The sequence below is a fragment of the Pseudophryne corroboree genome, chromosome 3 (genome assembly GCF_028390025.1).
Source record: "Pseudophryne corroboree isolate aPseCor3 chromosome 3, aPseCor3.hap2, whole genome shotgun sequence".
Lineage (NCBI taxonomy): Eukaryota > Metazoa > Chordata > Amphibia > Anura > Myobatrachidae > Pseudophryne > Pseudophryne corroboree.
Window position 1 is genome coordinate 388253354 of NC_086446.1, and position 26560 is coordinate 388279913.

A 26560-nucleotide genomic window follows, 5' to 3' on the forward strand; every position below is an offset into this window, starting at 1 on the left:
CATTCTAAGACTTTGATTTTCCTAATCTGAAGCCATTGCTTGGTTGTCTAAGATGTGTACTTGGATGCATATTTTGGAAAGTTAAATTCCTCTTCATCTTCAACTTTCTGAGAGCAGATTTCATGCCACAATATCTTGATATTTGGAGCTATTTATTATACCTTCTATACCGACCAAAAGCCAACTCCCACATGAAGAGAAGCAGCCCCGAAGTATGATGGCGTCACCACCATGCTTCAGACTACATTTAGTAAATAGGGTGCAAGTTTTTTGCAGGACCAAACTCACACCTTCTCACACATTTTGAAGGTGCAATATTTGTCCTGCAACTCACAAATGTTATAGCCTGTGAATTTTTTGCTTTAAGTTTTTTCAGTGGTTAAACTCACATCTTGTAATGTGAGTGTCATTACAAGGTGCAAGTTGTACAGATCCATGACTTCATGGGGAAGGGACATGGTCACAAAATAATACCAATTCAGATTTTATTGAAATGATGCCACACGGAAGTGCCACTTATACACATTACACCAGGTATAGCTCCTTATATACATTACGCAAGGTAGAGCCCCTTTAACACATTACTCCAGGCAGAGCCCCCTTTTGCACAATATGCCAGTTAGAGCCCCCTTTTACACATTATGCCAGGTAGAGCCCCTTTTAAAAATTACTCCATGTAGAGCCCCCTTTTTACGCATTACTTCAGGTAGAGCCCTTGTCACACATTATTCCAGGTAGAGCTCCCTTTTACACATTGTCAGTTAGAGTCCCGTACACACAGTACACCTGGAGAGCCCCCTTTTACACATTACTCAAGGTAGAGTCCCCTTTTACACATTACACCAGGTAGAGTCCCCTTTTACACATTATGCCAGGTAGAGTCCACTTTTACACATTACTCCAGGTAGAGTCCCCTTTTATACATTACACCAGGTAGAGTTCCCTTTTACACATTACACCAGGTAGAGCCCCCTTTTACACATTTTGCATGGTAGAGACCCCTTTTACACATTACTCCAGGTAGAGCCCCTTGCACATATTACTCCAGGTAGACCTTTTTTTTACACATTACATCAGGTAGCGTCCCCTTTTACACATTACGCCAGGTACATCCCTTTTTTACACATTACTCCAGGTAGAGCCCCCTTTTCGCTTGGTAGAGATCCCTTTTACACATCACTCCCAGGTAGAGCCCTTGCACACATTACTCCAGGTAGAGTTTCCTTTTACACATTATGCCAGGTAGAGTTCCCTTTTACACATTACACCAGGTAGGGTCCCCTTTTACACATTACGCCATTATGCTAATATTACTGGGAAGATGGTGCTGGCCATGGAGGAGGGACCTGCATCCCAGATCAAACAAGGTAAGATGCTTCCCCCCGATATGAACGGCACTCCTGCTGCGGAGCATGCTGGGCCCTTCGTTAGTTTTTTGTATATGTATTTTATTTTTAGGGGAGTGGACACACGCCCTATTGAGGCCACGCCCCATGCTGTATCAGGGCCCTCTCTACAGCCCCTGTGTTTAACTTATTTCTACACCTTTTAGTGACCTCTCACTTTTTTGTGTTTTACAACAGGGTAAGGTGCGGTTCTCTTGTGTGGAAATGCCTTATGTTCCTGTCACATTTTCTGGAATTAACAACTACCTGATGGTGCCCGGGGTCCCTGCCAATATAAAGATGATGGTGAGCTTTAAATTCCGGACCTGGGACACCATTGGCCTTCTGCTTTTCACCAAGTTTGCTGGTTCTTTGGGATCACTGGAAATGGCTCTAAGCGAGGGTCAGATCAATGTGACCATCTCCCAACCACACAAAAAAAAGCTGGTGTTTGCAGCTGGTGAGTAGTAATCGATATTGTCTCAATGCATGATGGGTCCTGACTAGTTGAGTAAACCATTAAGAGGATTAAGTATTACAGAATTCCATAATGGGGAAACAAGAGCCCATATAGCATGAAAAAGGCTCCGAAATGGATTATTCCTGTTTCCTGATCCAAGTCTAACATTTTACTTTAATCAACTTTATTTCTGCTGTTGATCTCCATGATAGATATAGGCTGCACCTTTGACAACACATCATCCACTAGCTAATACCAAAATAAGTTATTTTACAACCATAATATAATGCAGTAAGGTGCCTAGTGTACCACTTACCTTGCATATGGCACACTTCTGTCATAGTGATGATTATACGGTGCTCCCTTTAGTTTGTTTAATTTGTTTGTCACTTATCCCTAAACCTATGTGAGGGTATATTTGCTCACTAAGTGATTTTAATATAAATTATGAAGAGGCAACTCCCTTTTCCACAGAGATCCCCTCATCCTTGCACAATGTCCCGCCATTCTCCTCTTAACTGTCTTGAGTGGGATGGCTTGGGGCATCCTCTTCCACCCAGAACCTGACCAGCTCACCAGACCTTCGGCCCTTCTGGTATTTGCCAGAAGTGCAAGATGAGCAGTCCAGCCATGGGTTCCAGACTGCCTATTAGAATGATACATTATACATATGTTACATTATACTGCACAGGACTGTGGTGTATTTTCTATAGTGCATTGCTGTTATTAATCTGGTACATTTGCATACACTAGCAGTATTTACTATATATTTTTATCAAAGGGCCCCCTGGCCACACCCCTAAACATGCTGGTCCCCTACCACTGCATCCCACCTGTGGGCCCTTCATGGCCCAGTCCGACACTGAGCGTCTCTCTTATCACAAAGATGTTCAGTCTCATATTACTATGAGAATCTCTTTGATCAGGGACATGCTCATAGACCTGGGCCAGCAGAATTGTTGGTAAGTAGTAGTAGAACCATAGGACCTTATTCAGTAAGGATTGCAATTTCTGCTAAAAAGCAGTTGCTGCGATCAAATAGTTGCTACCCATAAATAGAGAAAAAGCGGCCATTGCAGAAATTGCGAATGCACTGCAATATGCGGGCTGATCGCAAAACCATACGCAATTACCGGAACAGCGAAGATTTTTCCTATCTGCTCCAGGCAAAGTCATCCACAATTCTTGCCCCACACAAGAGGCTGTTAGTGGTCATCGCTGACGTCAGAGGCCCTCCTTAAAAACGCTTGGGCACACCCGTGTTTTTTCAGACACACCCAGAAAGCGGCAGGTTTCAGCCCATAAATGCCGGCTTCCTGTCAGCCACACAGCGGCAGCATTGCGATCACAATCTGTATGCAATTTTTGTCACTATTTTTGCTCACCCATACTCGGCCAGATTGCGAATTGCAAATTTTACAATCATTACTGAATAAGGTCCTTAGTTAGGAAGAAGCCCCTAGTCGCAAATATATGTTGTTTGAGTAATTATACATGTTAGTGGATACATGGTTTTATTCCTCTTTCCATAGGATATCGGCTGAATGATGGCTTCTGGCACTCTGTCTCCCTGGTGGCCAGAGAAAACTCTGCTCTGGTGATTATTGATGAGGATGAAGGCGCACAGTTCAAAATTAACTATCTGTTCCAGCTTCGTACAGGAGACACTTATTACTTTGGAGGTATAAAAGTTACAATATTAATTGTAGTGTATGTTTCAACATCAGAAACTTGAGGCACTGACAGATAGATGCAACATTCATCCACCCACCCATCTATCCATCAGCCTATCCAGGAGCGATAATTTTAACTAAGTCAGTGACTATACTGTCCCATCTTATGCAGTTAGTGAAACATTGTAAACAGGCGAAGATAGAATTTGTCTATCTAGCAGGATGGTGTGAACCGTGGGGGGGGGCACAGGAAACCATGCAGTCTAGAGGGCACTGCTGCAGGAGGAAGCGGTCATGTAAAACTAAATCCTTTTTGCAGTCTATCAGTTTTTGAGTGCACATAGGAATAGGGCAGAATTTCTTCTGTTGCAGACAACGTGTACGTTTTTATTTACATTTTATTTTATTATTTGTTTTTTTTTTATATGTAACTTGCAAGTTTCTCCATGAGGAGGGTATCTCTAGCTTGCAGCAGTCGACCCCAGCTGCCGTGTCCTGTATTTGTGACAGTATAGGACCTATTGTAGCAAGGACACTGGTCAGGTTGAGGCCAGCACAGAGGTGAGCCCTGCAGTTGGACCAGACATGGCAGGGAAAGCTCTACAAATACCAGGGCCATCAGGGGGGAGGTGCTTTTCCCCAGTATTGGCACCTCATCCTTGGTGGGCATCACTGATAAATTGGAAAGCTCACTTGCCATTAATTATGGTGAGTGATATCATGATGCAGTGGTCTTGGACCATATTGTGGGCAGGTGGGGTCAACTGGAAGTTAACATGGCCTCTTAGCTGAACAATAAAGTAGTTCAGTACTGATTGAAGCTATTGTTTGGATGGTCTCACGGAAATACCAACTAGTGTACCTTTTCCCTCCCTGGGCGATATGTACTAGAGTATGAGTTCCATGAACCAGTGCAATTTCAGCAATTAAGGCTGTTGCTTGGAAGTGGCAATAATAAATCCAACCTGGTTTCGCCTTTTCAATTATTTCCACTTTAAATCTTCATTCGTAATTGCTGAGAACTCGCTGGTTTATGGAACTTGAACCTTATTACTTATACCTCTTGGACAGGAAAATGGTGTCCAAGTAATACAGGTACTGTATCACTGGAGTATCCAAAAAGATCATATACCAACATTTTAAGCAGAACCATTTTGGAGGCTGCCTCCAAGAGAGGACCTTTTAAATCGGGGTCCATTTTACCAGCAAGACTTAGCTTGACTGGCTTTAACAGCATGCTTGAGACCTGAGCAGGGGGTGTCAAGATGAATTACAGTTACAATCTACTGTAATCTCTGAGAAAAGTCTGGTTACTGATAACATTATGACCCACTTTACCAAATTGGTGAACACCTCCTGAGCAGTGCATTGTGGACACCAGTTGAATAGTTATGCCAGGCTGCAGATCTACTTGATTGGACTTTGTTATTCGACTGGACTTTAAACTGACCTCTGATTGGTGGAGGGCTGTAGAGGTGAGAAGACGGACTGTAAACAAGCTATTAGTTGTACATGAATTCCTATTCTTGCACCAGCACCATCTACTCCACAAGGTTAGCAGCGTCCCACAAATTTACTCAGAGGAATACATACTGTATAATGGTACTGTAAATCCCAAAATCCTATTATCTGTGTACACAAAGCATGACTGGTGGTGTCACAGCAAGCATTACTGACAAGCTGAGCTATCTTATATACTGCTTGTGATGAGAAGGGAAATATTGTGTAAAGTAGGGGCAGATTAAACAGTGCCCTTCACTTTCATGTTTCAGATACGAGAAACCCAGATTTTGCAGATGCATTTAATTTACAGAAAACCACATTCGCACTGGGCAAAATTACGTAAGAGTGAATAATTTAGCATTTCACACATGAGTCACAATTGATACATTTCACAAGTTATTCATTGTACTTAAGGTACGCATAATTTAACATGGATTGCTGTTGCATGAAGACTGTGACATCTTCATTTAATCTACAATATAAAACTATTTAAATTCTTGTAAGTGCATAATGCGAAGAGTCTAAATACGTTCTTTGGAATATATTATTCACAACATAATTTGTGTAAGCAACATTAATGTGAATATGTTTGTGTTGTAATATTTTCATTAAATAAGTTTTGGCTTGTGGGTCAGAATCAGGGCTCACTAGGTAAACTGTGGAACCTTAAGATTTAGCATCACAAAGCCAAGACAAAAGGGAAGATGCAAAACTACTTTTATCATATGTTAAGTGTGACAGTATATTACAGAACAGGTACTGTAGTTTGCTTGGGAGGAGCCCGAGATACAAGGCTCTGAGGTGCAATGTTCTGCAGAAGCATGACTGATCTTCTTAGTCCAGCTGAATCCTTCAGCTCCAACACCTGGACTTCTCACTGCAGAATTCTGTAAAACTAGTATAAAGCCCATCAAAATGATGGACTCCAGAGCCGGATTATAGGGGGGCAGTCGTTATTCATACAGGAGCTGCCAGGTTTTTGGAAGTCCTGCTGCTGGGAGCTGGGGCTTTGTCATGCTGAGCAGGTACTGTGTGTGTGTGTGTGTGTGTGTGTGTGTGTGTGTGTGTGTGTGTGTGTGTGTGTGTGTGTGTGTAGCATTTTATCTGGCTACACACACACTGGCTATACATAAAGCAGATAAGCCAGTTATCTGCCTCCTTCTCACCCGCGTCATCTCCAGCCCCAGCACCAACCCCTCCTCATCCCGGTCACTGCATTGCTCACCCCACACAGGGTTTCACCCCTTCCTGCCAGATATTTCTTTCCATTTTTCCCGTATATACACATGAGGAATGCATTTATGCTAAAAGCTGCAGAAAAAAGAAAATGGTGACCTGTTCAAATATATATACACCCTGAAGCGCGGGTTATCTGCACTGTCACTTTTGTATGTGGAAATTTGATCTGGTGGGGGTTGGGAGGATCCTTCTGTGATAAATTGCGGGTTTCTCTTGCTGCTAGTGAGCGCACCTTGTGACTTCCTTTCACTTTCTGGTTTTATGATTTACCTTCTCCCTCTGCCGGTAAGTAGTGACACGTGTCCCCGATGCCTCTGCTCTGAGCGCTATGAACCGTCTGGTGGCTCCTGCATCCATTTCCTGGTTACTGCTGCTACTTGTTGCAGAGTCCCAGGATGGCATGTAACCTGAGCAGAGCCGGCCCTAACCAATATGATGCCCTAGGCAAGATTTTGGCTGGTGCCCCCTAGCACCGCAGCTAGTTCTGCAGGAAATGCCTGGCATGAGTCAGCTGGCAGCTCTGCTAACGTCGGGCGCCTTTTGTTTATGAAAATGCATCTTATTTGCATTACTATGTGGGTATGACGCACAAACAGCTTCTGCTGATTAAAATTATATGCTGCATGCCTAGAAGTATATTCTGTGTGCAACTGCGGCTGTATCTGCATATGAAATGCTACATTACAGTGATTTCCAGGAATACACTGAAACGCAGCATTTCATATGAAGATACAGCCGCAGTCACACACAGAATATAGGCATGCCACATATCATTTTAATCAGCAGAAGCTACTGGTGCCCCTAAGCATACCAAATGCCCTAGGCATTTGCCTAGTTTGCCTATGCCTAAGACCGGCTCTGAACCTGAGGTAGCTGCATAGTACATGGAGAAGATGGTGTAGAGTATGCGGTATATAACGGGAGGTGGGGGGTGCCCTGTATATAGAGGGAACTATATAGAGAGGTATGGGGATGCAGTGTGTATATAGGAGTAGTATATAATGGGGGTGCAGAATTTGGAAGAGGCTGGGGGTGCAGTATACTGTATATAAGGGCAGTATATGGTGGGGGATGCAGTGTACATAGGGTGTATGTATGTGTTCCTAAGGGAGCCCTGTCAGGCACCCTCCAGAGGAGTAGCATTAGCTTTTTATATAGATTGTGATACATGGCAACTGCCACACCAGAAACCTACACCTACCCCTACTCTCTCTGTCCCCAACACCCGCTGTCCATATGCAGCAAGTGTGAAACAGTCAGATCAGTACTATTTTTAATTAATTAGTAGTAGGCTGTAACATCTCCATGCATTATCACTTTCACTTTCAGCACACAAAGGAGTCATTTGGTCCCTGTGACGGCTTTAGTGGCTGCCAGCGCACATAACATAGGTGCAGAGGAGCAATAGCCTTTTATTATATAGGATACTACTGCTGGTAGACAACAACACTGCACTCCCCAGCACTCCTCATTAGGGTCAGCCACCGCCCTCTCTGATTACTTCTTTTTGAAAGGGAATAGTTTATTTATTTATTACCAGTTATTTATATAATGCACACATATTCCGCAGCGCTTTACAGAGACTATTTGCTCATTCACATCGGTCCCTGCCCCAGTGGAGCTTGCAATCTATATTCCCTACCACACAGGTGCCGATTTATGTTTTTGCTGGTGGGTGCTTGGCGGGCGCGGGAATGAACGGGCGGCCGCGACAGTGACTAATGCCCATTACACATTATGCAACACACCATAATGCCCATTACACATTATGCAACACACCGTAATGCCCATTACACATTATGCAACACGCCCTAATGCCCCTTACACAACACACAATATATCAATACATATATAGGATAGATATAAATATTACACGTTCTTTACAGGGGAAAATAAAATGATAATGAATGGTGGTATAGATCAGTCCATGTATGGCTGCGACCCAATGAGAGAGAGAGAGGGAGGGAATGAGAGGAGGGGGGGGAGAGAGAGCGGGAGAGAAGGAGAGCCACTGTTTCTGCGGGCAGCGGGGGTTGCGGGCAGCGTTGTACACAGTGAGTGACACTACTCACTGTTACTGATGGTAGCTGCTGCTGCTGCTAGCCCCTGCAGTGGACTTAGATGCGCTGGGGGCTGCTGAAGCGTTTCCGTACAGTGTAGTGTAAAAAGTCCATTTAAAATGCCCGCCGCCGGGGAGACAGGCACTAGAGATCAAATGTGACCTCTAGCGTCTGTCTCCTCCTTGGCGGTGGCCATTTTTGTGTGGTTTTTTTTACACTACACTGTACGGAAGCACTTCCACAGCCCCCAGAGCGTCTAAATTCACTGCGGGGACTGCGGCGGCTAGTGGCCGGTAACTGGGGCAATGGCTGGTTCCGTGGGTGCTCCTGATTGTCCATGGGTGCTTGGGCCCGGGAGCACCCAGGGAATTGGCACCTATGCCCTACCACATGTACACTAGCACACATTCATACTAGGGTTAATTTGTGTTGGGATCCACCAGTATATTTTTAGACTGTGGGAGGAAACCGGAGTACCCAGAGGAAACCCACGCAAGTATGGGGAGAATATACAAACTCCGCACAGGTAGAGCCATGGTGGTAATCGGACCCATGACCTCAGTGCTGTGAGGCGGTAATGCTAACCATTACGCCATCCGTACAGCCCCAACCATGCTGTCATGTCTTTCCTTTGGCTGGTACTTGATTAACTGCCCCTTGGTATTGGGGCCAGATTAACATACTGCTAGGATTGGGTTTACCTTTAAAAAGGGGCCGATTATGAGAAGACCCTTTCCACAGCCCAGATACAAAAGGTGCCCTGCTGCTAAGGCTACTGGAACTCTGTATACTCCTTTTTTTCAGAACAATGGGAGTTTGGCTTCCTTGGTTAGGAGAGCCTCCAAGAATTAACCCATGACTCATTTTTTTTCATAGATTTAATTTCCAGTGGATTGACATTTATCACACCTCTCTATCCCTGCCTCCCCTCTACCAATCACATTATTGCTGATCTGTCTCCTACAGGATACAGTTTAAACTTCTCATCTTAACCTTTAAAACTCTTTCACTCTCCTCTCCATCCTACATATCCAAACTCATTTCCATCCACAGCCCCTCCTTCAGTCATTTAGTGCCATTCCATCATATACCTAATTGAATTCACATAGATATAAATACATACTGTATATATGTTAGATATAAGTCTTCACATGGTAGCAATATAGGAATACCATACCTAGTTACAGGAGATGTAATTAGAATTCCTTTGTTCCTTTACAATAGATTCCCCTAGTGTAATAGTTCCCAAACATTTTTGAGTCACAGCGCCCTAGAGTATCAGAATATTTTTTATGGCACCCCTAGGCCAAAAGTCTCTTATTCAGAAATGTTTAAATAATTATTAAATTAAGTAAATTGTGTTTATATGTGAACTGTAGGTCCAATTGTATTTTGAGGGACGGGATTTGATTCTGTTTGTCCACATATTTTATGATTAACAGCCACCAGCACTGGTTTTGCCTATTACTTTGACCATAAATAATGTAAATTGGTCCTGGACAACCAATCCAAGGCACCCCTGCAAGTTCCTCGGGGCTCCCCAGGGCACCTAGGCACACAGTTTGAGAACCACTTACCTAGTGTATAATAAAGTGACTATTCATTAAGTTTGACCATTGCTTGGAGCAGTAATTCTGCAAAAGCTACAAATCTAAAGACAGGGTAAGTTGTGCTCCAAGTACTGGGATGTTGTTCCCTTCCCAATAACCAGGGCACCTGTAGGACAGACTACAAAAGTATCTGTTCTTGCTTTTCATTTTGTGAGAAACAAGGAAAAATGTTAATAACAAATAAAGGCACAATCATTGATAACCATCTCTCTCTCTCTCTCTCTCTCTCTCTCTCTCTCTCTCTCTCGATGCGTAAAAGTTTCCCACACATGGTGGCAGAACCAGTGACCAAACTGTATTGCTCTGGTTGCTAAGCGCTCAGGTCAAGAGACAGGGGGTCTATTCATGAAGCAGTGAAAAGTGTGGAGAAGTGAGCCAGTGGAGAAGTTGCCCATGGAAACTAATCAGCATTGAAGTAACATTTATAATTTGCATACTATACAATTATACGGAGCAGCTGATTGGTTACCATGGGCAACTTCTCCACAGGCTCACTTCTCCACTCTTTTCACTGCTTCATGAATAGACCCCAGGATCTCAAAGGACAGTTAATGCAGTCATCTGATGACAATGCATACTGTTAATTAATTAATCACGTTTTTATCTTACTTAATAATGGCATCTGAATTACCAGTGGTTTCAGCTCACAAGCAGAAAAACTGAGCAATTTGAAGCCAATTTGTTCTAATATATTACTAAGCTGAACATGCAAATAGCTGTGTGGGCAGCTTGAGCTAATATTTTGTTGGCAGTAATCTTTAAATGGTGTGTCTTTCACAAATTGTGAGTGCAATACTATTCAATATTCTCTTTAACAACTTAAGTTTGAGTGGTATATTCAAGGCTTTCTAAATGTACAGTATTTGTGAACTCATTTTTGAACTCATATTATTAGATATCTGCATTGGATTGTCATCTGTCCAGTCCATACATCCAGTGGTCTTACTGTAGAAGGGTAGGCATGCCTAGATCACCATCTTTTTTTTATCACACAGGTTGCCCAAAGCCAGCTGCAGGTTCTGCCTGCTTTTCAAACCAGACGGCATTCCATGGGTGCATGCAGCTGATAACTGTGGATGGCCTGCCTGTGGACTTCCATCGTATGCAGCTGGGATGGCTTGGAAGGTTCTCGGAAGTTATGTTCAATGTTTGCGCTATTGCGGACAGGTAATTATTTACTGTATCTACAACTGATTATGAAAAAAATACACATGGGGCATACTACTAAACATCAGTGTTGTCAGCAAAGAGCATTAATCAATTTCTGCAGATCCAAAATGAAGGGACAGCTAATTCCCTAATATTGCAAAACACAAGAAAAGTATGAGACAATTGGGGCAGTCCAATCCTTTCAACTTATTTATCTACACACAAAATATTTGTGTGTTTTTCTATGAAAAATGGAGTATGGGGGTTATTCAGAGTTGTTGGCAAAACAAAATAGTAAGCAATTGGACAAAACCATGCTGCACTGCAGGTGGGGCAGATGTAACGTGTAGAGAGAGTTAGATTTGGGTGGGTTTTGTTCAAACTGAAATCTAAATTGCAGTGTAAAAATAAAGCAGCCAGTATTTACCCTGCACAGAAACAAAATAACCCACCCAAATCTAACTCTATCTGCACATGTTACATCTGCCCCACTTGCAGAGCAACATAGTTTTGCCCTATTGTTAACATTTTTGGTTAGCTAACAATTCTGAATAACCACCCATGTGCATGGAAATAACATTGATCCTGTTATTTTTATGTTACTGAAGATGTATTTATTATAGAAATCTATTAAAGAGACTATTATCTGTATTGAGAATATATATTTAGCAACTAATATTCAAGATAATTCACTTATGGAAAATTATGTTTTCTAGATTTTACTTTATTTTTTAAAGGGCTGTTTATTTGTAGATTAATCAACAGATTAATTTATAGAGACTGTTAGAGAGATCACCTAGCGATAGGATGTCTTTTGTCTAAGGATTTAAATTGTTGTGTTCTTACCATCTCTCTGGATTACAGATGCAGACCGAATCCTTGTGAACATGGAGGCCGCTGCTACCAGTCCTGGGACGACTTCTTCTGCTACTGTGACATGACCGGCTACAAGGGTGAAACCTGCCACAAATGTGAGTGTCCATTGTAATTCAAAGACAGGATACTATAAAACTCAGTTTCCAACTGTCCCAACCTAAGAATAGTATTACTAATTAGACAGTTTATGTTCATTCTTATATTTATTCTCCAAATGACTGAAATTAAAATCCATGTATTGCTTACACATGTATACTATAGCAGAGTCAGTCTTTTGTAGGAGTAACTAGTATACATTGGAATGTAGCCTATCATTTCACTAGAGGTATAACTGGAAGTTTTGTCCCAGACAGAAGTAACGGGATAGAGTGATCAAATCTTGGAGAGAGATAAAGTGAAGAAGTTGCTCATACCAACCAATCCGATTTTAACTTTCATTTTACAGGTTGTGTGTATGAAAAATGAAATAAGCTGATTGGTTGCAATGAGCACCTTCTCCGCTTTATCTCTCTCCAAGAATTGATAAATCTCCCCCTAAGAAGTCAGACTCGGTTGAGCGCTTCTTTGCTGTATTAGTGTCCACTGTGTTCCCAGGTTATGTGCTGGTAACCCTCATTGTCTATGCACTGACATGGGGAGACTAGATGTACCAATCAGTTACTTTTTATTGAGAAATGTAATGTGTTTGTTTTTCTGCTCATCTAACGCTTAATTAATTTTTCTTTTAAGCTCTGTACAAGGAGAACTGTGATGCCTACAGGATCAGTGGGAAATACTCCGGAAACCACACCGTGGATCCTGACGGCAGTGGCCCCTTAAAGCCATTTACTGTCTACTGTGACATTTCTGGTACTGTTATCTCACCAATGCAATCCAGACATGCTGGGAATTGTAGTTCAGTTAGAAAACAGTGCCTCAGTCCTAAAATATCTACATACAGTAGTTACAGTTATTCCACTTATGTTACACTTCGTGTACTCTATCATACACCATCTAACATACTGTAGCAACAGTTCAGGGACTCATTGCCCAGTTAGTGTTGGCAGAGTATATTGGATTCCCTGGTGCAGTGACGTCAGACCACACACTTAGTGACTTAAACAGTAATGCAGGTTTATTTAGTGTACACAGGTAACTCAGATGTAACACTGATAGCGGTAATCAGGAGCTCATATATCACACAAGGTAACAGCATTAGGTAGAGGTACTTATCAGGAGATGTCTGTGGTGGTGAAGTGTGGAGGACTGCACAGCCGTGCAGTCTGACTCCCGCTGTAGAGAAGATTATGCAGTGCCTGGCTCAGCGTCAGTTCCGGAGCTGGGATTCATGCACTGGAACACTGTGAGTCTCTGTAGCTGAGATTTGCTCCCGGTCTCAGCTCTGCAGACTTGTACACTAGGACTCTGTTACACTCTCCTCACTCTCTCTGAGATGGAGTAACAGGAACGATATTATATGACTCCGCCTCTGAGTGACTCCTGGCACTAGAGGTCTAACACTAGGTGATGCTCCAATAGACTGATACACAGACGGAGACAGGTACAGAGCGCACCATATCCTAACAGTTACTAGGCAGAAAAGGGCTAGCCAGGAAATGTTTCCCCTTCTTCCCTCATAGCATTACAGGGTGTATTTACCTATATTTATCTATTTATTTCTATTTACCGTTTGTGTATACAGTGGCACCTCGCTGAGGGGGAGATGCACTAAGCCTTGGAGAAAGATAAAGTGGGCTGAGATAGAGTACCAGCCAATCAGCTCCTAACTGCTACAGGCTGTGTTTGAAAAATGACCGGAGCTGGTTTGTTGGTACTTTATCTCCATCTACATTATCTCTCTCCATAGACCCCTACCTATGTTTGGTACACTCCTCCTTCCTCCATGCCTAGATCTGGCCAGGCTCAGATACATTTATGTCTCCTTCTATGGCTGTTGCTACTCTCAATCATATTTTCTTTACATCAAATCAGTAAGTGTAACATATACTGTACAATGATAATCACAGTCAGAAAATGTCTAATTACTATTAAGGGCTTTTGTTTTTCTTGTAAATGAGAAGTTTCAAGCAAACTATAATTACTGCAGAGTCATATGGCTGTTACTTAATTGTGGAGTACTACAAGTGTTTTGTCAGATGCGAGAATGAAGGTTATATCTAGATGTTCTCTCTATTTGCCCAGCATTATATTATGTTAAAGTGAAAATACAGTATAACTTAAAAAAAGGAAATAATATATTTGTCACCTGATTAGAGGAAAGAGCTTGGACTATTGTGCAGCATGACCGGTATTATCGCAGCAAAGTTGTTGGTTCCAGCCCTGATCAGCCGTACCTGGGAGAGTTACATTACTGGAACGCGTCGTGGGGTGAAGTGTCCTCGCTGGCTAATGGATCCGAATACTGCGAGCAGAGAATAGAGTTCTCCTGCTACAAATCCAGGCTCCTCAATACACCAAGTAAGGGGGATACATGTATACTGTGTACTGGCTTACTTTCCAAGAAAATAGACTAATAAAAATGTGGTAAATGTGATGTCTGCCATACTTAGATGAAACCAGTGATAAAATGCCAGGTTGTAGCACTACAAGTTGTTAATAAGCCACTCCACTTTTGGAACACTGACTTCTATTTATTTTTAAATACAGTATGTCCTTGATATTACTTCTATAGCATGTGCAATGATGAACAGGAACATATATTATGTAATGATGGACTGCAATTATAAATGAAGAATCTTCATACCATATCTCACCACTTTCTCCTGTGTTAAGGGCCCCATACACTAGGCCGATTATGCCCGATTTAAGCCCAATTCGGGCATTCGGGGTGCTTTTCCCCCGATCCGATCCGATGTGCGTTCCCGTGGGCATCGGATCGGATCCCTCTAGATCCGACATATCACGAGTGCTGCACTCGTGATATGTCGGATCCCGCAGTAAATAGATAGGATAGTAAAAGATACATTGTATGCAAAAAAACCTGCATACGATATATCTAATACTATCTTACCAGCGGGGAGGCTGCCGGGAGGTTGGACGAAATCTTATACGACATGACGGACCATCATGTCGTATAAGTGTATGGGGCCCTTTAGCTCTGGCATGCTATGTGTGCCCAGTGTACAGAATGATGCCATGTAAATGGTATACCCAGGAATATGTTCTCTAGAAAGGGGGTGGCTTATTTGCATATGTGTCCTTAATTGCTTAACACCTTTACTAACTGTTTTCATTGTTGCAGAAAGACTATTGTTTAATAGGAAAGGAAGTATATAGGCCATCTAGGTGCGTTCCTACAATACAGGTTTCTCAAATACTTTACTTATATTAAGAAAAAAAGCTGGTTGACCTTGTGAAGTAACATGAACTGGCATATATGTGTATTGCTATAGCAGAGAGTTGAAGATTTACTTAAATCTGCATAGCTGGAAAAAGGAGACAGAGTACAGCAGTGGTGTAACTATAAATTTTGCTCCCCCGCCAAAAAAGTTTCTGGCACCCCCCTACTCCATGGCATTTTGGTAAAACAAAAAAAGGAAAAACACACACACACACAAACAGACATTAATGTTTACGTTAACAAAATAACTACATTTTAAACTGGCAGTATCAGACATAACCAGTCCATAAACTCAGATGTGTGTATGCTAAAAAAATTGCTGAACCTGCATAGACTGCACTCAGGGGATATTGAATATATGGCTCACAGGTAAGATTACCGGTAGGCTGACACACCTGTGGGGCTGCCAGGTAACCAGAAGTCAGCCTCAGCCTCCTCTTCTTCCTAATCCTATCGTATTCTCTGACAGCGACAAAAGGGCGAGGTGGGTGGGCTGGCGGAGGTGGGGCAGTGGCCACTTCCTGCATTGTTGCTCGCGCTCAGATGGGGTCACGGACAGACAGTGTGTGTGAGTGATAGCGTGAGAGACTGACACTCACACACAACCACAGGCCGCAGCAGAATAGATGTGTGGGTGGACGGTGGAGGCGGGGTAGCAAAATCCTGGCTGCAGCGCTCTCTAATCCTTTCCTTAATCAGGCTGCCTGTGTGCAGTTAAGGTGGGTAGGCGGAACTGCCAGCCCAGTGGAAGGGAGCGTCAGTCAGCCAGTCAGCGCTGGAGCCCCCAAGCCACCGTGGGGTCTGCGGGAGTTATTGCTACGCCAGTGGAGTACAGTCATCTGCTTTATATATACAGTACCTGAAAAAAATGCCTTTGATACACTCAGACTACATACCAGATCTAATGACCAATCAGAAGTAGCTCTGCTCAGAAATATGTAGGCTCTGCTTCTTTTTCAGAGAACAGATCTTGAGTTTTGTTTGGTACATTAATGTCACATTATTCTGAGATTCCAACAATATATAATTAATACAGGGATCACGTCACATAGCAAGGGACACAAACAGGTACACTGAGAAAGATGTGAGAATGTAATGTACATTTTGACCATTTCTCTATCGTCCTAGTGGATGCTGGGGTTCCTGAAAGGACCATGGGGAATAGCGGCTCCGCAGGAGACAGGGCACAAAAAGTAAAGCTTTAGGATCAGGTGGTGTGCACTGGCTCCTCCCCCTATGACCCTCCTCCAAGCCTCAGTTAGATTTTTGTGCCCGGCCGAGAAGGGTGCAATCTAGGTGGCTCTCCTAAAGAGCTGCTTAGAAAAGTTTAGCTTAGGTTTTTTATTTTACAGTGAGTCCTGCTGGCAACAGGATCACTGCAACGAGGGACTTAGGGGAGAAGAAGTGAACTCACCTGCGTGCAGGATGGATTGGCTTCTTGGCTACTGGACATTAGCTCCAGAGGGACGATCACAGGTACAGCCTGGATGGTCACCGGAGCCTCGCCGCCGGCCCCCTTGCAGATGCTGAAACGAGAAGAGGTCCAGAATCGGCGGCAGAAGACTCCTCAGTCTTCTTAAGGTAGCGCACAGCACTGCAGCTGTGCGCCATTTTCCTCTCAGCACACTTCACACGGCAGTCACTGAGGGTGCAGGGCGCTGGGAGGGGGGCGCCCTGGGAGGCAAATGAAAACCTTTTTTGGCTAAAAATACCTCACATATAGCCTCCGGGGGCTATATGGAGATATTTAACCCCTGCCAGAATCCGTTAAGAGCGGGAGACGAGGCCGCCGAAAAAGGGGCGGGGCCTATCTCCTCAGCACACAGCGCCATTTTCCCTCACAGAAAGGCTGGAGGGAAGGCTCCCAGGCTCTCCCCTGCACTGCACTACAGAAACAGGGTTAAAACAGAGAGGGGGGGCACTAATTTGGCGTTAGAAATATATAAAAAAGATGCTATAAGGGAAAACACTTATATAAGGTTGTCCCTATATAATTATAGCGTTTTTGGTGTGTGCTGGCAAACTCTCCCTCTGTCTCTCCAAAGGGCTAGTGGGTCCTGTCCTCTATCAGAGCATTCCCTGTGTGTGTGCTGTGTGTCGGTACGTGTGTGTCGACATGTATGAGGACGATGTTGGTGAGGAGGCGGAGCAATTGCCTGTAATGGTGATGTCACTCTCTAGGGAGTCGACACCGGAATGGATGGCTTATTTAGGGAATTACGTGATAATGTCAACACGCGCCAAGGTCGGTTGACGACATGAGACGGCCGACAAACAATTAGTACCGGTCCAGACGTCTCAAAAACACCGTCAGGGGTTTTTAAAACGCCCGTTTACTTTAGTCGGTCGACACAGACACAGACAGGGACACTGAATCCAGTGTCGACGGTGAATAAACAAACGTATTCCTTATTAGGGCCACACGTTAAGGGCAATGAAGGAGGTGTTACATATTTCTGATACTACAAGTACCACAAAAGAGGGTATTATGTGGGATGTGAAAAAACTACCGTAGTTTTTCCTGAATCAGATAAATTAAATGAAGTGTGTGATGATGCGTGGGTTCCCCCCGATAGAAAATATGGGCGGTATACCCTTTCCCGCCAGAAGTTAGGGCGCGTTGGGAAACACCCCTTAGGGTGGATAAGGCGCTCACACGCTTATCAGAACAAGTGGCGGTACCGTCTATAGATAGGGCCGTCCTCAAGGAGCCAGCTGACAGGAGGCTGGAAAAATATCATAAAAAGTATATACACACATACTGGTGTTATACTGCGACCAGCGATCGCCTCAGCCTGGATGTGCAGAGCTGGGGTGGCTTGGTCGGATTCCCTGACTAAAAATATTGATACCCTTGACAGGGACAGTATTTTATTGACTATAGAGCATTTAAAGGATGTATTTCTATATATGCGAGATGCACAGAGGGATATTTGCACTCTGGCATCAAGAGTAAGTGCGATGTCCATATCTGCCAGAAGATGTTTATGGACACGACAGTGGTCAGGTGATGCAGATTCCAAACGGCACAAAGGTGTATTGCCGTATAAAGGAAGAGGAGTTATTTGGGGTCGGTCCATCGGACCTGGTGGCCACGGCAACTGCTGGAAAATCCACCGTTTTTACCCTAAGTCACATCTCTGCAGAAAAAGACACCGTCTTTTCAGCTTCAGTCCTTTCGTCCCTATAAGAGTCATATCTGCCCAGGGATAGAGGAAAGGGAAGAAGACTGCAGCAGGCAGCCCATTCCCAGGAACAGAAGCGTTCCACCGCTTCTGACAAGCTCTCAGCATGACGCTGAGACCGTACAGGACCCCTGGATCCTACAAGTAGTATCCCAGGGGTACAGTTTGGAATGTCGAGACGTTTCCCCTGCGCAGGCTCCTGAAGTCTGCTTTACCAAGGTCTCCCTCCGACAAGGAGGCAGTATGGGAAAAAAATTCACGAGCTGTATTCCCAGCAGGTGATAATTAAATTACCCCTCCTACAACAAGAAAAGGGGGTATTATTCCACACTATATTGTGGTACTGAAGCCAGAAGGCTAGGTGAGACCTATTCTAAATCTAAAAAAATTTGAACACTTACAAAGGTTCAAATCAAGATGGAGTCACTCAGAGCAGTGATAACGAACCGGGAAGAAGGGGACTATCTGGTGTCCCGAGACATCAGGGATGCTTACCTCCATGTCCAAAATTTGCCCTTATCACTAAGGGTACCTCAGGTTCGTGGTACAGAACTGTCACTATCAGTTTCAGACGCTGCCGCTTGGATTGTCTACGGCACCCCGGGTCTTTACCAAGGTAATGGCCGAAATGATGGTTCTTCTTCGAAGAAAAGGCGTCTTAATTATCCCTTACTTGGACGATCTCCTGATAAGGGCAAAGTCCAGGGAACAGTTGGAGGTCGGAGTAGCACTATCTCGGATACTGTTACAACAGCAGGAGTGGATTCTAAATTAGAGATGAGCGCCTGAAATTTTTCTGGTTTTGTGTTTTGGTTTTGGGTTCGGTTCCGCGGCCGTGTTTTGGGTTCGAACGCGTTTTGGCAAAACCTCACCGAATTTTTTTTGTCGGATTCGGGTGTGTTTTGGATTCGGGTGTTTTTTTCAAAAAACACTAAAAAACAGCTTAAATCATAGAATTTGGGGGTCATTTTGATCCCAAAGTATTATTAACCTCAAAAACCATAATTTACACTCATTTTCAGTCTATTCTGAATACCTCACACCTCACAATATTATTTTTAGTCCTAAAATTTGCACCGAGGTCGCTGTGTGAGTAAGATAAGCGACCCTAGTGGCCGACACAAACACCGGGCCCATCTAGGAGTGGCACTGCAGTGTCACGCAGGATGTCCCTTCCAAAAAACCCTCCCCAAACAGCACATGACGCAAAGAAAAAAAGAGGCGCAATGAGGTAGCTGTGTGAGTAAGATTAGCGACCCTAGTGGCCGACACAAACACCGGGCCCATCTAGGAGTGGCACTGCAGTGTCACGCAGGATGGCCCTTCCAAAAAACCCTCCCCAAACAGCACATGACGCAAAGAAAAAAAGAGGCGCAATGAGGTAGCTGTGTGAGTAAGATTAGCGACCCTAGTGGCCGACACAAACACCGGGCCCATCTAGGAGTGGCACTGCAGTGTCACGCAGGATGTCCCTTCCAAAAAACCCTCCCCAAACAGCACATGACGCAAAGAAAAAAAGAGGCGCAATGAGGTAGCTGTGTGAGTAAGATTAGCGACCCTAGTGGCCGACACAAACACCGGGCCCATCTAGGAGTGGCACTGCAGTGTCACGCAGGATGTCCCTTCCAAAAAACCCTCCCCAAACAGCACATGACGCAAAGAAAAAAAGAGGCGCAATGAGGTAGCTGACTGTGTGAGTAAGATTAGCGACCCTAGTGGCCGACACAAACACCGGGCCCATCTAGGAGTGGCACTGCAGTGTCACGCAGGATGTCCCTTCCAAAAAACCCTCCCCAATCAGCACATGATGCAAAGAAAAAGAAAAGAAAAAAGAGGTGCAAGATGGAATTGTCCTTGGGCCCTCCCACCCACCCTTATGTTGTATAAACAAAACAGGACATGCACACTTTAACCAACCCATCATTTCAGTGTCAGGGTCTGCCACACGACTGTGACTGATATGACGGGTTGGTTTGGACCCCCCCCAAAAAAGAAGCAATTAATCTCTCCTTGCACAAACTGGCTCTACAGAGGCAAGATGTCCACCTCATCTTCACCCTCCGATATATCACCGTGTACATCCCCCTCCTCACAGATTATCAATTCGTCCCCACTGGAATCCACCATCTCAGCTCCCTGTGTACTTTGTGGAGGCAATTGCTGCTGGTCAATGTCTCCGCGGAGGAATTGATTATAATTCATTTTAATGAACATCATCTTCTCCACATTTTCTGGATGTAACCTCGTACGCCGATTGCTGACAAGGTGAGCGGCGGCACTAAACACTCTTTCGGAGTACACACTTGTGGGAGGGCAACTTAGGTAGAATAAAGCCAGTTTGTGCAAGGGCCTCCAAATTGCCTCTTTTTCCTGCCAGTATAAGTACGGACTGTGTGACGTGCCTACTTGGATGCGGTCACTCATATAATCCTCCACCATTCTATCAATGTTGAGAGAATCATATGCAGTGACAGTAGACGACATGTCCGTAATCGTTGTCAGGTCCTTCAGTCCGGACCAGATGTCAGCATCAGCAGTCGCTCCAGACTGCCCTGCATCACCGCCAGCGGGTGGGCTCGGAATTCTGAGCCTTTTCCTCGCACCCCCAGTTGCGGGAGAATGTGAAGGAGGAGATGTTGACAGGTCGCGTTCCGCTTGACTTGACAATTTTGTCACCAGCAGGTCTTTCAACCCCAGCAGACTTGTGTCTGCCGGAAAGAGAGATCCAAGGTAGGCTTTAAATCTAGGATCGAGCACGGTGGCCAAAATGTAGTGCTCTGATTTCAACAGATTGACCACCCGTGAATCCTTGTTAAGCGAATTAAGGGCTGCATCCACAAGTCCCACATGCCTAGCGGAATCACTCCCTTTTAGCTCCTTCTTCAATGCCTCCAGCTTCTTCTGCAAAAGCCTGATGAGGGGAATGACCTGACTCAGGCTGGCAGTGTCTGAACTGACTTCACGTGTGGCAAGTTCAAAGGGCATCAGAACCTTGCACAACGTTGAAATCATTCTCCACTGCACTTGAGACAGGTGCATTCCACCTCCTATATCGTGCTCAATTGTATAGGCTTGAATGGCCTTTTGCTGCTCCTTCAACCTCTGAAGCATATAGAGGGTTGAATTCCACCTCGTTACCACTTCTTGCTTCAGATGATGGCAGGGCAGGTTCAGTAGTTTTTGGTGGTGCTCCAGTCTTCTGTACGTGGTGCCTGTACGCCGAAAGTGTCCCACAATTCTTCTGGCCACCGACAGCATCTCTTGCACGCCCCTGTCGTTTTTTAAAAAATTCTGCACCACCAAATTCAAGGTATGTGCAAAACATGGGACGTGCTGGAATTTGCCCATATTTAATGCACACACAATATTGCTGGCGTTGTCCGATGCCACAAATCCACAGGAGAGTCCAATTGGGGTAAGCCATTCCGCGATGATCTTCCTCAGTTGCCGTAAGAGGTTTTCAGCTGTGTGCGTATTCTGGAAAGCGGTGATACAAAGCGTAGCCTGCCTAGGAAAGAGTTGGCGTTTGCGAGATGCAGCTACTGGTGCCGCCGCTGCTGTTCTTGCGGCGGGAGTCCATACATCTACCCAGTGGGCTGTCACAGTCATATAGTCCTGACCCTGCCCTGCTCCACTTGTCCACATGTCCGTGGTTAAGTGGACATTGGGTACAACTGCATTTTTTAGGACACTGGTGAGTCTTTTTCTGACGTCCGTGTACATTCTCGGTATCGCCTGCCTAGAGAAGTGGAACCTAGATGGTATTTGGTAACGGGGGCACACTGCCTCAATAAATTGTCTAGTTCCCTGTGAACTAACGGCGGATACCGGACGCACGTCTAACACCAACATAGTTGTCAAGGCCTCAGTTATCCGCTTTGCAGTAGGATGACTGCTGTGATATTTCATCTTCCTCGCAAAGGACTGTTGAACAGTCAATTGCTTACTGGAAGTAGTACAAGTGGGCTTACGACTTCCCCTCTGGGATGACCATCGACTCCCAGCGGCAACAACAGCAGCGCCAGCAGCAGTAGGCGTTACACGCAAGGATGCATCGGAGGAATCCCAGGCAGGAGAGGACTCGTCAGAATTGCCAGTGACATGGCCTGCAGGACTATTGGCATTCCTGGGGAAGGAGGAAATTGACACTGAGGGAGTTGGTGGGGTGGTTTGCGTGAGCTTGGTTACAAGAGGAAGGGATTTACTGGTCAGTGGACTGCTTCCGCTGTCACCCAAAGTTTTTGAACTTGTCACTGACTTATTATGAATGCGCTGCAGGTGACGTATAAGGGAGGATGTTCCGAGGTGGTTAACGTCCTTACCCCTACTTATTACAGCTTGACAAAGGGAACACACGGCTTGACACCTGTTGTCCGCATTTCTGGTGAAATACCTCCACACCGAAGAGCTGATTTTTTTTGGTATTTTCACCTGGCATGTCAACGGCCATATTCCTCCCACGGACAACAGGTGTCTCCCCGGGTGCCTGACTTAAACAAACCACCTCACCATCAGAATCCTCCTGGTCAATTTCCTCCCCAGCGCCAGCAACACCCATATCCTCCTCATCCTGGTGTACTTCAACACTGACATCTTCAATCTGACTATCAGGAACTGGACTGCGGGTGCTCCTTCCAGCACTTGCAGGGGGCGTGCAAATGGTGGAAGGCGCATGCTCTTCACGTCCAGTGTTGGGAAGGTCAGGCATCGCAACCGACACAATTGGACTCTCCTTGTGGATTTGGGATTTCGAAGAATGCACAGTTCTTTGCTGTGCTGCTTTTGCCAGCTTGAGTCTTTTCATTTTTCTAGCGAGAGGCTGAGTGCTTCCATCCTCATGTGAAGCTGAACCTCTAGCCATGAACATAGGCCAGGGCCTCAGCCGTTCCTTGCCACTCCGTGTGGTAAATGGCATATTGGCAAGTTTACGCTTCTCCTCCGACAATTTTATTTTAGGTTTTGGAGTCCTTTTTTTTCTGATATTTGGTGTTTTGGATTTGACATGCTCTGTACTATGACATTGGGCATCGGCCTTGGCAGACGACGTTGCTGGCATTTCATCGTCTCGGCCATGACTAGTGGCAGCAGCTTCAGCACGAGGTGGAAGTGGATCTTGATCTTTCCCTAATTTTGGAACCTCAACATTTTTGTTCTCCATATTTTAATAGGCACAACTAAAAGGCACCTCAGGTAAACAATGGAGATGGATACTAGTATACAATTATGGACTGCCTGCCGACTGCAGACACAGAGGTAGCCACAGCCGTGAACTACCGTACTGTACTGTGTCTGCAGCTAATATAGACTGGTTGATAAAGAGAAGATGTCTATGTAACTATGTATGTATAAAGAAGACTGAAAAAAATCCACGGTTAGGTGGTATACAATTATGGACGGACTGCCTGCCGAGTGCAGACACAGAGGTAGCCACAGCCGTGAACTACCGTACTGTACTGTGTCTGCAGCTAATATAGACTGGTTGATAAAGAGAAGATGTCTATGTAACTATGTATGTATAAAGAAGAATGAAAAAAAACCACGGTTAGGTGGTATACAATTATGGACGGACTGCCTGCCGAGTGCAGACACAGAGGTAGCCACAGCCGTGAACTACCGTACTGTACTGTGTCTGCAGCTAATATAGACTGGTTGATAAAGAGAAGATGTCTATGTAACTATGTATGTATAAAGAAGAATTAAAAAAATCCACGGTTAGGTGGTATTACAATTATGGACGGACTGCCTGCCGAGTGCAGAGACACAGAGGTAGCCACAGCCGTGAACTACCGTACTGTGTCTGCTGCGACTGGATGATAAATGATATAAAAAATATATATATATCACTACTGCAGCCGGACAGGTATATATTATATATTATATAATGACGGACCTGCTGGACACTGTCTGTCAGCAGAATGAGTTTTATTTTTATAGAATAAAAAAAAAAAAAAACACACAAGTGAAGTCACACGACGAGTGTTTAACTTTTTCAGGCAATCACAATATAAGTATACTACTAACTATACTGGTGGTCAGTGTGGTCAGGTCACTGGTCAGTCACACTGGCAGTGGCACTCCTGCAGCAAAAGTGTGCCCTGTTTAATTTTAATATAATATGTACTCCTGGCTCCTGCTATAACCTATAACTGGCACTGCAGTAGTGCTCCCCAGTCTCCCCCACAATTATAAGCTGTGTGAGCTGAGCAGTCAGACAGATATATAATATATATAGATGATGCAGCACACTGGCCTGAGCCTGAGCAGTGCACACAGATATGGTATGTGACTGACTGAGTCACTGTGTGTATCGCTTTTTTCAGGCAGAGAACGGATATATTAAATAAACTGCACTGTGTGTCTGGTGGTCACTCACTATATAATATATTATGTACTCCTGGCTCCTGCTATAACCTATAACTGGCACTGCAGTAGTGCTCCCCAGTCTCCCCCACAATTATAAGCTGTGTGAGCTGAGCAGTCAGACAGATATATATATATAATATTATATATAGATAATAGATGATGCAGCACACTGGCCTGAGCCTGAGCAGTGCACACAGATATGGTATGTGACTGAGTCACTGTGTGCTGTGTATCGCTTTTTTCAGGCAGAGAACGGATTATAAAGTAAACTGCACTGTCCTCACTAGTAAACTCTCTCCACTCAGTCTCTACACTTCTACAGTAACAGTACTCCTCCTAGTCAGCTCCAGTAAATCTCTCTCAGTCTCTTATAATCTAAATGGAGAGGACGCCAGCCACGTCCTCTCCCTATCAATCTCAATGCACGTGTGAAAATGGCGGCGACGCGCGGCTCCTTATATAGAATCCGAGTCTCGCGATAGAATCCGAGCCTCGCGAGAATCCGACAGCGTCATGATGACGTTCGGGCGCGCTCGGGTTAACCGAGCAAGGCGGGAAGATCCGAGTCGCTCGGACCCGTGAAAAAAAACATGAAGTTCTGGCGGGTTCGGATTCAGAGAAACCGAACCCGCTCATCTCTATTCTAAATATTCCAAAATCGCAGCTGATCCCGACAACAAGTCTCCTGTGCTTAGGGATGATTCTGGACACAGTCCAGAAAAAGGTGTTTCTCCCGGAAGAGAAAGCCAGGGAGTTATCCGAGCTAGTCAGGAACCTCCTAAAATCAGTGCATCATTGCACAAGGGCCATGGTAAAAAAATGGTGACTTCCTTCGAAGCAATTCCAGTCGGCAGATTTCATGCAAGAACTTTTCAGTGGGATCTGCTGGACAAATGGTCCGGATCGCATCTTCAGATGCATCAGCGGATAACCCTATATCCAAGGACAAGGGTGTCTCTCCTGTGGTGGTTACAGAGTGCTCATCTTCTAGAGGGCCGCAGATTCGGCATTCAGTTTTGGATGTTGGTGACCACGGAGGCCAGCCCGAGAGGCTGGGGAGCAGTCACACAAGGAAAAAATTTCCAGGGAGTGTGATCAAGTCTGGAGATTTTTCTCCACATAAATATAGCTAAGGGTAAATTTATAATGCTCTAAGCTTAGCAAGACCTCTGCTTCAAGGTCAGCCGGTATTGATCCAGTGGGATAAAACATCACGGCAGTCGCCCACGTAAATAGACAGGGCGGCACAAGAAGCAGGAGGGCAGTGGCAAAAACTGCAAGGACTTTTCGCTGGGCGGAAAATCATGTGATAACACTGTCAGCAGTGTTTCATTCCGGGAATGGAAACTGGGAAGCAGACTTCCTCAGTAGGCACGACCTCCACCCGGCAGAGTGGGAACTTCATGGGGAAGTTTTCCACATAATTGTAAACCGTTGGGAATTACCAAAGGTGGACATGATGGCGTCCCGTCTGAACAAAAAACGGGACAGGTATTGCGCCAGGTTAAGAGACCCTCAGGCAATAGCTGTGGACGTTCTGGTAACACCGTGGGTGTACCAGTCGGTGTATGTGTTCCATCCTCTGCTTTTCATACCTACGGTACTGAGAATTATAAGACGTAGAGGAGTAAGAACTATACTCATGGCTCCGGATTGGCCAAGAAGGACTTGGTACCCGGAACTTCAAGAGATGCTCACAGAGGACTTATGGCCTCTG

At 44.8% G+C, this 26560-nt stretch overlaps 1 protein-coding gene across 1 annotated transcript in view; it reads left to right on the forward strand.

Annotated features, from left to right (window-relative positions):
* The window catches only part of CNTNAP1 (contactin associated protein 1), a 219128-nt gene that overhangs the window by 136470 nt on the left and 56098 nt on the right, over positions 1–26560 (forward strand). The window contains exons 8-13 of the mRNA XM_063960038.1: positions 1584–1845; positions 3378–3527; positions 10926–11097; positions 11944–12050; positions 12685–12804; positions 14209–14412. Of these exons, the coding sequence (XP_063816108.1) occupies positions 1584–1845; positions 3378–3527; positions 10926–11097; positions 11944–12050; positions 12685–12804; positions 14209–14412 (1015 nt within the window). The remainder of the gene's footprint in view (positions 1–1583; positions 1846–3377; positions 3528–10925; positions 11098–11943; positions 12051–12684; positions 12805–14208; positions 14413–26560) is intronic.